The 13,855-nt window shown below is 34.1% G+C and overlaps 2 protein-coding genes across 2 annotated transcripts; both read right to left on the reverse strand.

Moving 5' to 3' along the window:
* Positions 1–810: 810 nt before the first annotated feature.
* On the reverse strand, positions 811–7,462 carry LOC142615952 (uncharacterized). Its single transcript, XM_075788851.1, has 9 exons — positions 7,382–7,462; positions 7,003–7,074; positions 3,613–3,684; positions 3,421–3,492; positions 2,436–2,507; positions 1,954–2,025; positions 1,802–1,873; positions 970–1,041; positions 811–880 (listed from the first exon to the last, which is right to left on the reverse strand). Exons 1-9 carry the CDS (start codon positions 7,396–7,398, stop codon positions 811–813), a joined length of 591 nt encoding a protein of 196 aa, XP_075644966.1. The 5' UTR covers positions 7,399–7,462.
* A 96-nt stretch (positions 7,463–7,558) lies between these two features.
* On the reverse strand, positions 7,559–13,365 carry LOC142615953 (uncharacterized). The gene is made up of 5 exons (XM_075788852.1): positions 13,014–13,365; positions 12,611–12,873; positions 11,821–12,074; positions 7,849–7,920; positions 7,559–7,634 (listed from the first exon to the last, which is right to left on the reverse strand). Exons 1-5 carry the CDS (start codon positions 13,363–13,365, stop codon positions 7,559–7,561), a joined length of 1,017 nt encoding a protein of 338 aa, XP_075644967.1.
* Positions 13,366–13,855: the final 490 nt, after the last annotated feature.

The raw sequence follows: 13,855 nt of genomic DNA on the forward strand, positions 1-13,855 counted from the left end.
GGGAGAGAGAGAGGCTTTGGGTGGAGTTGAAGAGCAAAGGAAAAGAAAATCTAAAAGTGGGCAAGTGTGTGGTCTAAAATTTTAGGAAAAAAGAGGGAGAAAAAACTCATGCTGTCTTCATATTAGGCTAAAGTAGTAGTAGCCAATAATTTTATCTAAAATCAAGTAAAAAAGCATTCGGGGCTTAAGTCAAAAAGCCTAGAATTTTAGTAAAAAAACTCATTTTAAACCATATGTTCATGTCCTCCAATGCATATGATTCATACAATATAATACACACCTATGCGTCGTAAAATTCAAGAACACTTTCAATATGCTCTTACAGTACAGAACTTTTTTGTACATGATATGTATCGTTTATCATAGGATTTCGACAACTATGGTTTAAATTATCTACACATGAGAAAAGTATTTTCTTTTCATTAATTTGATATTTCCATTGCTTATTATATTATATTTTTTGCCTAGGAGAAAATGCAATGATAGCAGCCAACAGACAATCCATTGACATGACTACCGTACTTGAATACCCAAAGAATCCGAGCCTAGCTATTAACTTATCAAAATGTGGCGCATGTCATGGGCACAAAAAGAACCCAAACACCATATTTCCATATCTCTGCTTTCTTTCTGAATTTTCTTCCAAAGGAGAGAGATGGTTGAGAACCATCTTATATTTATCTCCTTTCAGCAATACAATTGATGTTTATCCAAAGAAGGGGGTAAAATGAGAGGAAAATGATGCTAATTTTTACACGACTTCATTAAGTGCACCAAAATGTTGTTAAATGAAAATAATGTATCATGTACTTACACAGTGTGAAGGGAGGGGATTTTTTGTGCAGGCAAAGTGCCACTTAACTCATTATTTCCAAGAAACCTGACAATGAAAGGCAATAGTACATTCTTTGATGTATTGAGTATGTTGAACAATTTGCAATTAAGCAAATGAGGTATATTACAACTTACAAGTAATGGAGCAAACTCAAATTGAAAAGCGAGTCTGGAATTTGTCCTCTAATGCTGTTGAAACTCAAATCCCTAAAACCACAAAATAGAACTATTAGATGGATTGATAAAAAAGGTAATGGGAAACTATACCTTGCATGAGAGCTATTCAAAAAAGTGTTACATTTTTAAATCATGAATATTCTAAGTAAAAGGTCAAAATACATAAACATTCCCGACGGTTCGGGTCAGACGCAAATTGACTCTTTGGGCTTTCAATTCTTGCTTATAACTACTTGAAATTTTCACATTATTGAAATTGACATCTGAGACTAATTTTGTTTGCTCTTAGTGATGGAAAAGAATCAACAAGTTGCATCATTTGAGAATCATGTGCTTTACTGAATTTGAGAAAAATTGCAAATTTCTTTTATATTTTATTGTTATTTGTCTTTCATTTGGAGCAAAAAAGGGAAAAATGCTTACCAAATGTGAAAATAAAAAATCACAAATTTCTTATATGTTGTTATTCGTGGTTCATTTGGTACAAATCAGTTGTTACGTATCATATATGGTTGCTTGATTCTTTTCCATCATTGAGATCAAACAAAAGTTAATTCGAGGGGTCAATTTCACAAATATATACATTTTAGGGAGTTACTAGGAAAATTTGAAATCCCAAGGGGTCAATTTGCAATCGATCCAAACCCCAAGGGGTGTTTATGCACTTCAGCCAAAGTAAAGTAGCACCAAATCACATATGAGGAACCCCGTAATTTCCACAAAAAGTTATCATCACATAAATTTCCAGCTCCACATTTATCTAGAGTCACAATCAATGGGTATTACTTACAAAAATGAAAGTTGTTGGTATTCTCCTATATTTGATGGAATTGAATCAGAAATGCAATTATTCCTCAGCCTTCTGCAAAACATGTAACTAATTTGTTATACCATTATCTGGAAGAGAAACAGAGAAATATAGCTGCTCTGGTGTTGTAGTACAAGAAACTTAGAGACTTCATATCCTTAATAAATGCCAACGAAGAGCTTCCATTAGACAATCCACTGAGTCTCCTACAATGACATCACACATTAGATATTTAGATTGTTAGCTTAAGGAATCTGCATAATACAAACAAAAATGACTAGGAGATGTACAATAAATTAAGAAAAATGCTAGAGGTATAAACTTTTTTACAAAATTTTTTATAAATTGCTGATGTGGTGAGTAATTATTGATAAATAAAAAAGTGATGTTATTAGTGGGTCCAGATGAGAACCAATAAGAAGTTGACCACAACAACAGTTTGTAAAAATATTGTAAAATAGTTAATGTCATAAATTAATTCCATATACGAGAACACTACACTTCCATCTCATATGAATGTGTGTTGTATATACTCGACTCATAAATAAAGCTACCCTTATATGAGAGGAATGCATATTATACCGAGTGCACTAAATAATCTCATAAAATTACTCACAAGTCTACCAGGGAAGTCAAATTGGAAAAGGTTGAGGGAATTGGACCTTGGAAAGAGTTTCCTTCAAGCACTCTACAAAATTGTATTTGAGTAGATAATCATAAATTGTGAACAAATGCTTTTTTTTTTCCCTGTAGAATATGCAAGTAAACTGTTGCTTTCCATATATTAACACGAGCAAATCATGGATTTATTGATATGAGTTGATTATGGGATTTGCTTTATTCAATAACAATGATTTTTAATTCAAATTTAAAATATGTAACTGATTTATGGCTGAGTTTGTGTAAAAGTATTCACGGTAAGAAAGCTAAAAAATATAGTTTTTAGCAACTCAAAACACTACACTATCTATTTTAACACCACATTTTATAATACACTCAACATCAAAGGTTTTATTTTAACATTCAACAAATTAAAATAATATAAACAACAAAATAAAATTATATATCCAAAATAATAAATAACAATCACAACCATCAAAACATTAAAATAATATTTTTGTTTAACACCACACATTAAAAAATTAAAATTTTTTTTTGTTTTTTTGTTTTAAGCTATAGTGAGCTGCTATAGATAGCAGCTCACTGTAGCTGATACTCAAATTTTTTTACATTTCTCTTCTTTGCTGTAGAATACATTTTAAGGTTATTGGTTGCTAAATTGACTTTTTAGTCTATTTAGCAACCTTATTGTAGATGCTCTAGGTTGCATTTGAAATAGAGGTTCCATTGTGATATATTATCAAATCAAGTGAATGTGAGATGTAGTTGTTTAGCTTTAAGAACTGTGGATGATGATTTTAAAACACATTAATTTCTTTTCTTCTTTGGTTCTTCTGTTATCTTGTTCTTGTTTCTTTTATTTAAAATTAGTACTAAATACTAAAATTTTCTGATTCATAATTGTACAGTAACAAAACTGAGCTTCATCAAACATAATTTAGAAGAAACTAAAGAGATTAGGGCTAGGAATATCATCTTACAAGCTCGTAAGATTTGACCAAGTCCCTATGAAGTCCGGTATCCTGCCTGTAAGATTAGTGTCTGATGCCCACCTGAGACCAAAAGAAATATTTCCACACTATGCCATCACAATTCATGTTTTTATATTTATCTTTATGGAATTTTTTAAAAAGTTTTCAATTGAAAAAAAGTAGTAGGCATCTAGTTCTTACACTATCTGGAGGTTCTGTAATTTAGCAAATGTTGAAGGGAGCTCGCCACTAACTCCAGAACTATCAAAGTTACTGTCAAGGTAAACAATTTACATAATTAACTAATATTCGATACTCTCAAAAAAAACACTGATATTTGATATCCTAACCTTAGCTCGTTGTAATATCCTAGAATTATTTTTTGTTAGTTTATATATTAGGATTATTTTTTAGGAAAAAGATAGTGATATATTAGCATTTCTTTTTTGTAAGTAATAACTTTAAATAGAAAAAGGAAACACTTAAGTACACAAGATTTATACTAGTTGTACATCACAATTAAGCACTAAAAGTATAGTGATCAAGAAACTCTAAAAAGTTGGAGCAAGAAAGACATCCTACCGCCAACAACCAATCAAACAAAGTTCTCAAAAAATGCAATTTCAGGTCTAGAGTTGTCTGCTCACCCGTCAAAAGTACTTGCATTTTTAATTCCCCCCTTCTTTCAACAAAAGAGCTCTCAATTTTGCCTCCAATTTATTTCTTTTAGAAGGGTATTTTTCTCTAATTTTACACATACATGATCTTGTTGCCTTCTCTTCTATCAAGGAATCCCTCAATGGCATATCATGTACAAGCATCCACACACACACTATCATACATCATGCATTCATTTCCATTTAATTTGATCATATATCTCATCTCATCACGTCGTGTATCACATTCCATATCATCATACATCTCATCCTATGTCATCATACATTTCATTTCATATCATCACACATCATTCCATCCCATCATGTATCACATACTATATCTCATGTGCATGTGAATGATCATATTAGTCATGCTTTCAGTTACCCCATCGCAACACCACAACACACTATCTCAGAATGTACATGTTCTTATGCATGTTCATATTGAATGTCGGCATTGGCAGGGACCTTGGGTCTCTTTAATTGATCCAAGCCTGTGGGTTGGGGTTTTCCCTTGAAGTAGGAGGACTCTTGTCTTGTGGGCTGTCATCCATAGCTCCGGTTTATTTCACTTCCCGTTCACCACTAGGCCCACAAGCCAAAATGAGCTTAAGTTAAATTTCAAAAAATTCATTGACCCCCATATCTTACTCTTGACAAATATATCCTTGTACCTTTATCCCCATATCACGCACTTGACAGATATTTCCTTTTTCAGTTTGCATGATCTCCACTCTAACATTTCTAAATATTAAGGTATCCTTATATGAACGTGTATCCTAATGTAGGCCTAGGTGTTGCCGCCATGCCTGATTGAGATTGTCATGGTTAGCTGGTGGACACTCAACTTGCAGAGGCACCAGTGCCTCCACCACACCAAAAATAACCTGACTCACCCAGCCCCATAATCCTAGCCTTCCAGTATAATCACAAATCCTCAACTCCTTTTCGCCCCTAACTCCGTCACTGATAAATACCTACCACACTCTTTTTTTGAATCAGGAAAACCTTGCCGTTAAGCACCTCCATGATGGTTTTGTTGAGCACCTTATGGCACGATTGGTAGCAAAAGAGTGTACACAAACATATGGTGTTGATAATCTGGAAACCTCCTCACCTGTGGCATGTCTCAATTTTGTTCAAATCCTACTATCCGTTGAAATTAGTTTTTCCTGGCCTTTATATCAACTTGATATAAAGAATGCCTTCCTTCAAGGAGAACTTTATGAAGAAGTGTATATGAATCATCCCCAGGATATATTGTTGCTAGAAGTGATCACCTTGTTGTCACCTGCTAAAGGCCTTGTATGGCCTAAAGCAATCTTCTCATGCATGGAATGATCAGCTTAGTGCTGTTGTAGTAGGGTATGGATTCTGACACTCTACTTCTGATTATTTTGCCAGTCCGTCACTCCACCTCTAGAATTATTGTCTTGATTGTGTATGTGGATGATATTAATATCATCAGTAGTGACTCCATAGGTATTGCTGATTTAAAAAAGTTATTTGGGAAAACAGTTTCATACCAAGGTCGTTATTGTTGCTCTCCCTCATTTTCTCAAGATTGAAGTTGCTCATTGTTTTCAAGGCATTATTTTGTCTCAGAGAAATTTGTGTTTGATCTTCTGCTTGAGACTGGTCTCTTAGGTGCTTAACCTATTGATAATCCTATGGACTACTGTTAAAATTGATGGTGAACAAGGTGATATCTATCCTAAATGATGCCAACGATGTGTTGGGAAGTTGAATTACCTCACCATTACTCATCTTGATATTATTATATAATTGATGTGCTTAGACAGTATATGCATGCTCCTCATCAATCTCACTAAGAAGCACAAGCCATTGAGTTATCTAAAGAGTGCTCTAGGATGAGGATTGTAGCACAAGCCCTTACTTCTCTACCTGTGACAGTATTTAGTGATGCTAACTAAGCTAGTAGTTGTTTTGATAGACAGTCCACCTATAGCTATTGTACCATTGTTGGCAGTAATCTTGTTACTTGGCACAGTAAGAATCAAAATGTTATTTCCGTTTCTAGTGCTAAAGTTGATATCAAGCTATGGCTCATACTACTTCTGAGATGTTATGGGTTCAATGTCTCCTATGCGTATGCATAAGAGATATCAATATTTCTACTCCTATTCATATGTATTGTGACAATCAAGCTATTATCTTTATTGCTAACAATTTGGCGTTCTATGAGCGTACCAAACATATTGAGATTGATTATCACTTCATTCAACATTTATTGGTGAAGAAACTGATTGTCTCTTCATCTGTTCCTTTTGATTATCTATTTGGTTATATCCTCACAAAACCATTACCTCATGCAACTTTTCAACGATTGTCATTCTAGCTAGGCATGTTTGATCTATATGCTCTAACTTGAGGGGTAGTGTTGGAATTACATTTTGTATAAGCAGGTGAAGGGCTTATTAATGTAGCCTAAACCTTTTTCTCAAATTTATTTTTATCTCTTTCAATCCTAATATCTCATATTCACAACTCAACTATAGCAGTTAAAGAATTTGAAAACCAAAAGTTAAAAAGAAAATTAGAATGCTAGTTAGAATCTTTTTTGAGAATATTTTATCAAAAAGTCAGTTATCAATAAAATATCAGTCTATTCTTCTTCTTTTTAAATGGATTCCACATCCCTAGCTTGTGGATTCCAGGTATTTGAGGGTCTAACCATTCACTGACACTTCTTTTTATGCCATGTAAGATGGTATTAGAGACTTGACTAGCTTAGTCTGATGACCAAACGACAAAGCTAACACTAACCACCCTCTTGATGACAATCAAAGGGTGTAGTCCAACGGAATTACAGTGATGCTATGATAGTTCAAGATGTGGTGTTACAATCCTATAAATAGCAAGAACTAGCTACAAATACAATGAAAAAGGAAGGTTAGATTGCTGTAGAACTTACAACTCTTCTAATTTCACTAAATTCCCAAGCTCAGATGGCAGAGAACCAGAGAATTTGTTTGTTGAAAGAGACCTACGAAATTAACAAGTAAAACAATAAATAAAACGTAAACCAATGATTTGATTCTATTTTGCAGAAAGAATATGAAATGCAGAGTTCCAGGAATTTTTTTTTTATTATAAAAAGGTATAATAAATGTAGAGAACAAAGGAATAGACTTGCATATGGGTGAGTACTTAATTCCTCTTTTTGTGAAACACTTATTCCAATATATTACTACAAAGAAATGGTAGCAGTGGAAAGCCACAGTATCTGGGAAAAACAAGGCCACCAAAATGCCATATAGATGACTTACAAATTTTGAATGAGGGTAACTTACAATGATATTAAATTCATAAGATTTCCAAGTTCCTTCGGAAGTGTACCTGATCATGCATTAAAAGCTAATGTCCTAATTTATTAAACATCAGGGCAAAAAAAAAGGGTAAGATTAACTAAAATAAGATGTACACCAAGTTCCAAGTTTTATGAATTTCAAATCAAAATTCGGATGGGCTTATAGGTATTGCATGCTAGTTAGATTGCCAATCGACGCAGACAGGCTACCTGTCAAGTAATTTTGGGACAAATTCCTGTAAGAAATGTTGAAAACTTAGCACATTGAGCAGACTATAAGAAAATGAGCCATCCTGGAAAACTAGCACATAGCATCTATTATGAATTTCAATTGGTTGACTAATGAACTACGGTTTCAAAGTTTAGGTCAATCCTAGCTTACATGAAAAAGAAGGTAATCTATATTGATGCAAAACGCAAGTAAATAAACATATAAAGAAGAGATCATACAGATTGAAGAGGAAAGTCAAACTCCATAGTTCTTCTGGAATTACACCAACAACATCCAAGTCATAAACCTTCCTGAAAAAAAAAAAAATAAATAAAACCCAAGGCCATCAACAATTTCACCATGAAAAGAAAGATTCATATACTGAAGATGCTCAAATTATTTTCTAGTGTAGGTTTTGTACTAGTACATATACCATATTCTAGTCACTTACCAATTTTTGCCAAACTGGTCAAGGATTTTTAATTTCAAAAAAAAAAAAAAAAAAAAAAGGATTATGATATGAAATGATTTTGCCTCAGTTTGTTTGTGAATTTAATTTGTGGATTGCTAAAATTTTAAGCTTTGTAGAGGTGGTAGATTGAATGACTACTCAAGAATATTAGCAATTAATATCGTACAAGTTTTGTAAAAGTGACAAGTTTACATTTTGGGCCCGTTTGAATTGAGGGGGGAGGGAGAGGGAGTGGAAAGGAGTAGAGTAGAGTTGGCTGAAAATAGGCTAATTTTGGGCTAGCTCTACTCTACTCTTCCTTCCTCCTCCTCAATCCAATCAAACCATTAATGGTGAATTGCCAATTAATGATCATAAAGCCTAGTGAAATTCTTTTTCAACTTGGGACATACAGTTCAAGTACAGTCCCCTTTTTTATAAAGCCATGTGAACCATTGACAAATTTAATCTTTTTTTATTTTTAGTCATGATATATGTGAGTAAGGACAGGAGATTTCTTTTAAGAGGATATTATGACCAGGTTAATTTATGATAGCTCCATGACCTCTCCTTCAAGATTCTAGTTTCTAGGACCCATATTTCATGGAACAATTCAATAAGGACACATTTAGAACACTAAATGAAAATTACAATAAATAAACAAAAAAATGTAATCTTTATTATTAAGAATAAAAAATTTTGTAATGGATTAAATATTTTGATTGAGGAATTAGTTGTTATGGGATTTATAACCTTATACCAAAGTTTAAAGCACACACATCCGTCATAGTTGTATTCTTTGTCTTGCAATTTTCAGTGTGCGTTTAGTAAGTAAAAATTATATATATATATATATGTATATATATGTATGCTTATTTCGATACCGCTTATTTTGCTGAAAATTGAAAATAATAAATATAATAATAATAAATTATTGTTTATGCTTATTAGTATTGTGCATATGCTGACTGCATTGTTCATGTCCCATGAACAGTGCAAGAGGCGCTCAAAAAAAAAAAAGAATTAGCCAGACGCAAACGTGGGAAGCGCGTTTACGCACCCTAAATATATAAATAGTCTTTTCACTAGTGTATAAAAACTGTATTTCTAAGAAAAAATTGCATGAGAATATAAAAGAGAAACGTACAATTGGGTGATGTGGCAAGTAGAGCTATAATTAAACGAATAGTCACATTTTATAAAGGGGTTCTGGTTTGGGTCATCGAAGCTGGTCGAGTTGATGGCTGCTCCGTTGTATGGCTCCCCACTTATGTTCCATTGATCTGGTTGTGCTGAGATCCCCCATTTTTTAAATACTGAATTCAAAGCTCTCCTTGCAATCAAATTCACAATTAATGGTCGTTCAAATGAGTTTGGGGAACAAAGCAACACTTTTGGAGCTCAAAATTTAAGATTGTTCTCATTTAGGTTTTTTACTTTTCAAAATTTTTATTCGGTCCTTAATGTTTAATTCTGTTTTTATACGGACACTTCTATCCATTTATTAGTTTAGTAAAATGTTTTAGTTTAATAGACACACACTCAACCATCAGATCCCTAACAATTGGACAGTAGAGCAAATATGAAAGTCCAAATCAAACATAAAAGAATGAAACTAAGGGCTTGTTTGGTAATGTTGTTCTAATAACGTTATTTAAGTGTTCTAAAAATACATACGAGGGAAAAAAATATTAAATAAATACGTATTGTGTTATTTAAATAACAAAAATTATTGTTTAAACAATGAAAATTATTGTTTAAACAAAACTGCCAAAAAGACCCTAAAACTTTAATAGTTAAAATGAAAACAACCTAAATTTTAAACGTTGTAGGTGCGCCTTAGAGCAATTGCATCAGTTGGTGTATAAGTGTGTATAATAAAAGAAATGCTCAAATTTACACATTTTTTATCAAAAACAACCCACATCAGCTCGTGTATAACTATCTATATTTTACATTCTCCTTCAAATTGCTACAGTACCGTGTAAATTTACACGGGTACTGTAGCATGTGTATTTGATTTTTTAATAATTTTTTCTCTCTCTTCCTACTGACTCTCACCTCCCTCTCTCTCTCTCTCTCTCTCTCTCTCTCATAGACACAGCACAACTCCCTCTTTCTCTCATCTCATCCATTTTTCTTCCTCTAGTCGCTGGAGAAGAATGGGTTTAGGTGTGGGTGAGGCTCGACAGAGTGAGGCTCGACGGAGAAGACGCTCGCCGGAGAAGACGCAGTGAGGCTCGACGGAGAAGACGCTCGACGAAGAAGACGCAGGCTGGACGGAGAAGATGCTCGCCGGAGAAGACGCAGTGAGGCTCGACGGAGAAAACGCTCGACAGAGAAGACGCAGGCTCGACGAAGAAGACGCTTGCCGGAGAAGACGCAGTGACGCTCGACGGAGAAGACGCAAGCTCGACGGAGAAGACACTAGCCGGAGAAAATGCTCGTCGGAGAAGACGCTCGCCAGAGAAGACCCAGTGGGGAGGAAAATAAATAATAAAAAATGTAAAAGAAGGAATATTTTTATTAAATAAATGTGTAAAATAGATAAACTGATGTGGGTGTTTTGTAAAAATGGAGGTGTAAAATAGAAAAAGTAGGTTTTTTCGTGTAAAATAGACAAAAATTATGAACGAGCTGATGTGGTTGCTCTTAGTCATTTATTAATGTAAACATTTTGTATAATAGGGAGAAGAAAAGGAGGACAATCCTCTAACCATAGTTAGTAATACAAGGTTTATTTATAAGTAAAAAGGAAAGTTGGTTGAAGCATAAAGACAAACACTTCACGTCCTCAGTGACCCAGCTCCGACCGAGTCAGACCATTACAAGCATCCATCAAAACAATCCACAATCAGATTAGAGAAGCAAAACCCCATCCCTGATTGCAACTCCAAATTATACCAACCCTTCCACAGAGGAAAATGTTATGCTTGAAAATTTTCAATTTGACAACATGGGGGTGTAGGAGGCCACCGATGACATCTGGGTATAGAGGTAGTTGTACTGGCTGGTTTACTGGTTGCTTGCTGTGTTGGGTGCTACTTTTGGTTGAGAGAATGGAAACCCAAACTTTTTCCTTTCATTTATAAAACTCAGTAGTGTAGAGCTGGATTGAGGTAATACCTTTTAATGGTTGAGATGAAGTTAACTTTTGATTTCAACTGTTGGACAAAACAAATTAAAAAGTGTAAAAGTTAAGTGTTAAGAATCCAAAAAGTAGATAAAGTTGAAATTTGTTGATAGTGAATTTGGAGGTATTGCATGCTCCTTAATTAGAATTTTTTTAGTGTTTCTTTTTCAACAAAAAAAAAAAAGTATTTCTTAGTATTTTCCATGAAATCGTTTTCAAATTTTGCACTCTTCAATTATTAAATTATAAAAAAATCATAATTATATACGCAAAAGACAACACTATAATCCAACTTCCCGAGAGAGAGAGAGAGAGAGAGAGAGAGAGAGAGAGAGAGAGAGGCATACCTTCAGCAGGATCTGTACGAGGTTGTGTTTTATTTTGACTTTGAGATTGGGCTACCTCGAGCAGCTGCAGTGGCGGCTCTAGGAATTTTTCCCAAGGTGTTCCTCAATAAGTATAAATTACACGATCTAATAAAAAGAAAATTTTATATATTGACAACAACAATCAAAAAACATGTAAATACATAAAATTTCTAATTGCCTTCTACGATTTTTTATATTTTGAAATCGTTGCATGATAGTCTCATTATCAATGTTACAAGCTATATCTTTTTCAATATACACAACCAAGCAATCATTCATCCATTGATCTCCCATTCGATTGCGCAGTTCATTCTTTATATATTTCATTGCTGAAAAACTTCTTTCTACTGTTGCAGTAGCAACAGGAAGGGTCAAAGCTAACTTCACAAGCAAATAGCCTAATGGATAAGTCTCATGCTTCCTCGTGCTCACTAACTTTTCAGCAAGTTCACTAACTCCTTGAAGCTCTAAAAACAAGTCATTGTTGCACATATCAAAAATGAAATTCTGTAGCTAAGAGTCAAGTGCCAAGATATCTGTCCCAGGAAAATCATATGGATAGAACTTTGCTAGATGTATTAACTTTTCCTTATCAAAAGCCACAAATGAATTACTTGGATTCAAGCAAGCCATACAAATTAGCAAATCGGTATTCACCTCTGAAAAACGATTGTTTAGCTCTTGAAGTTGCATATCTATGACTGTGTAGAATAGCGCAACACGATAATGATGTAAATTTGTATTTTGTTGGGTGTTGCGTCGCGGCCTCCCACTAAATACAAATATTTCATCCATGTTCAAGATAGAAATTTCATGTGTGGCACAAAATGAAGACACTTCAGTCAATAAAGATGTCTATTCATCATCTCTCATCACTTGCAATCGTTGCTTAGACACTTTAACAAGATCCATAGCATTTGCTATATCTTAATTTTTTTTTGCAATGCTATTGACAACTCATTTGTGATCCCTAAAATGTTTTTCATCAAGTGTAGAGCAAAAACAAATTCAAAAGATAGAATTGACCTCATAATAGATCGAGCTTCAACTTTTTGGTCGGAGAGCCCATCTTCTTCAATAATCTCAAGTACATCAGAAACAGCAGAGAACATCAAAATCAAGTTGAGAATAGTCCCATAATATGATCCCCAACGTGTATCACCAGGATGTTTAAGATTTGTCTCTTGATTCAAACCTTGTCCACTTCTTCGTACACCATTCTCTAAATCTTCTTTAATTTTGGCAAATTGAGCATCTCGAAGAGCATCTCGTCTCTTACAAGAGCCTCCAACAACAGTTACTAAATTACTAACTACATAAAAAAAACAGCAATGTTAATGTGATTTTTAGCAACGGCAACAAGTGTCAATTGAAGTTGATGAGCAAAACAATGGACATAAAATGCTGACTTATTCTCTTTCAAAATTAAAGTTTTGAGACCATTGATATCACCTTGCATATTATTAGCTCCGTCATAACCTTGCCCACGTAGTCTCGATAAACTCAAATTATGTTTACAAAGTAGACCTTCAATAGCACATTTGAGTGACAAAACGGTGGTATTTGCTACATGTACAATACTAAGGAACCGCTCTATAATAATTCCTTGTTTGTTCACATAACGAAGAATGAGTGCCATTTGTTCTTTCACTGAGATATCACGTGACTCATCAACTAATATTGAAAAGAACCCATTGCCAAGATCCTCGATGATGGCTTTGGATCTTTCATGTGCAATTGCATTCACCATGTCTTTTTGAATATCAAGATGGGTAAGCTTGCAATTTTTCCAAGTATTTTGCATCACTTCATTGATAGATTCATTGTGATCCCCCAAAAATTGTAGAAGCTCAAGGAAATTTCCTTTATCATTTGAACTTTGAGATTCATCGTGACCACGAAAAGCTAATCCTCGGAATAAAAGGAATCTTACGCAATCAACTATTGCATTTAATTGATTCGATATTCAGCTTTATCTTGATTTGATTGCTTAACCAAGACACTTTGAATGTGTTGCTTTTCCTTCTGTAAATCTTCACTCTTCTTGACAGCTTGGTTATGAGCACTATTAACTCCTCCAACATGGGAATCTAACTTCCCAAGCTGATTCCAAAGTCTGAATCCCTTCGTTACAAAAGTGTCACCTCCTCCTTGCTTACCAACATCTTTCCCAAATAGGTAGCAATAAAAACAAAATGCTACATCTTTGGCTATACTATATTCCAACCAATTTCTAGTTTCATACCATTCGACTCTAAATCGACGGGGCTTTCCAGAAAAATATGATACCGGGT

Source organism: Castanea sativa, chromosome 11 (assembly GCF_040712315.1).
Source record: "Castanea sativa cultivar Marrone di Chiusa Pesio chromosome 11, ASM4071231v1".
Taxonomy (NCBI): Eukaryota; Viridiplantae; Streptophyta; class Magnoliopsida; order Fagales; family Fagaceae; genus Castanea; species Castanea sativa.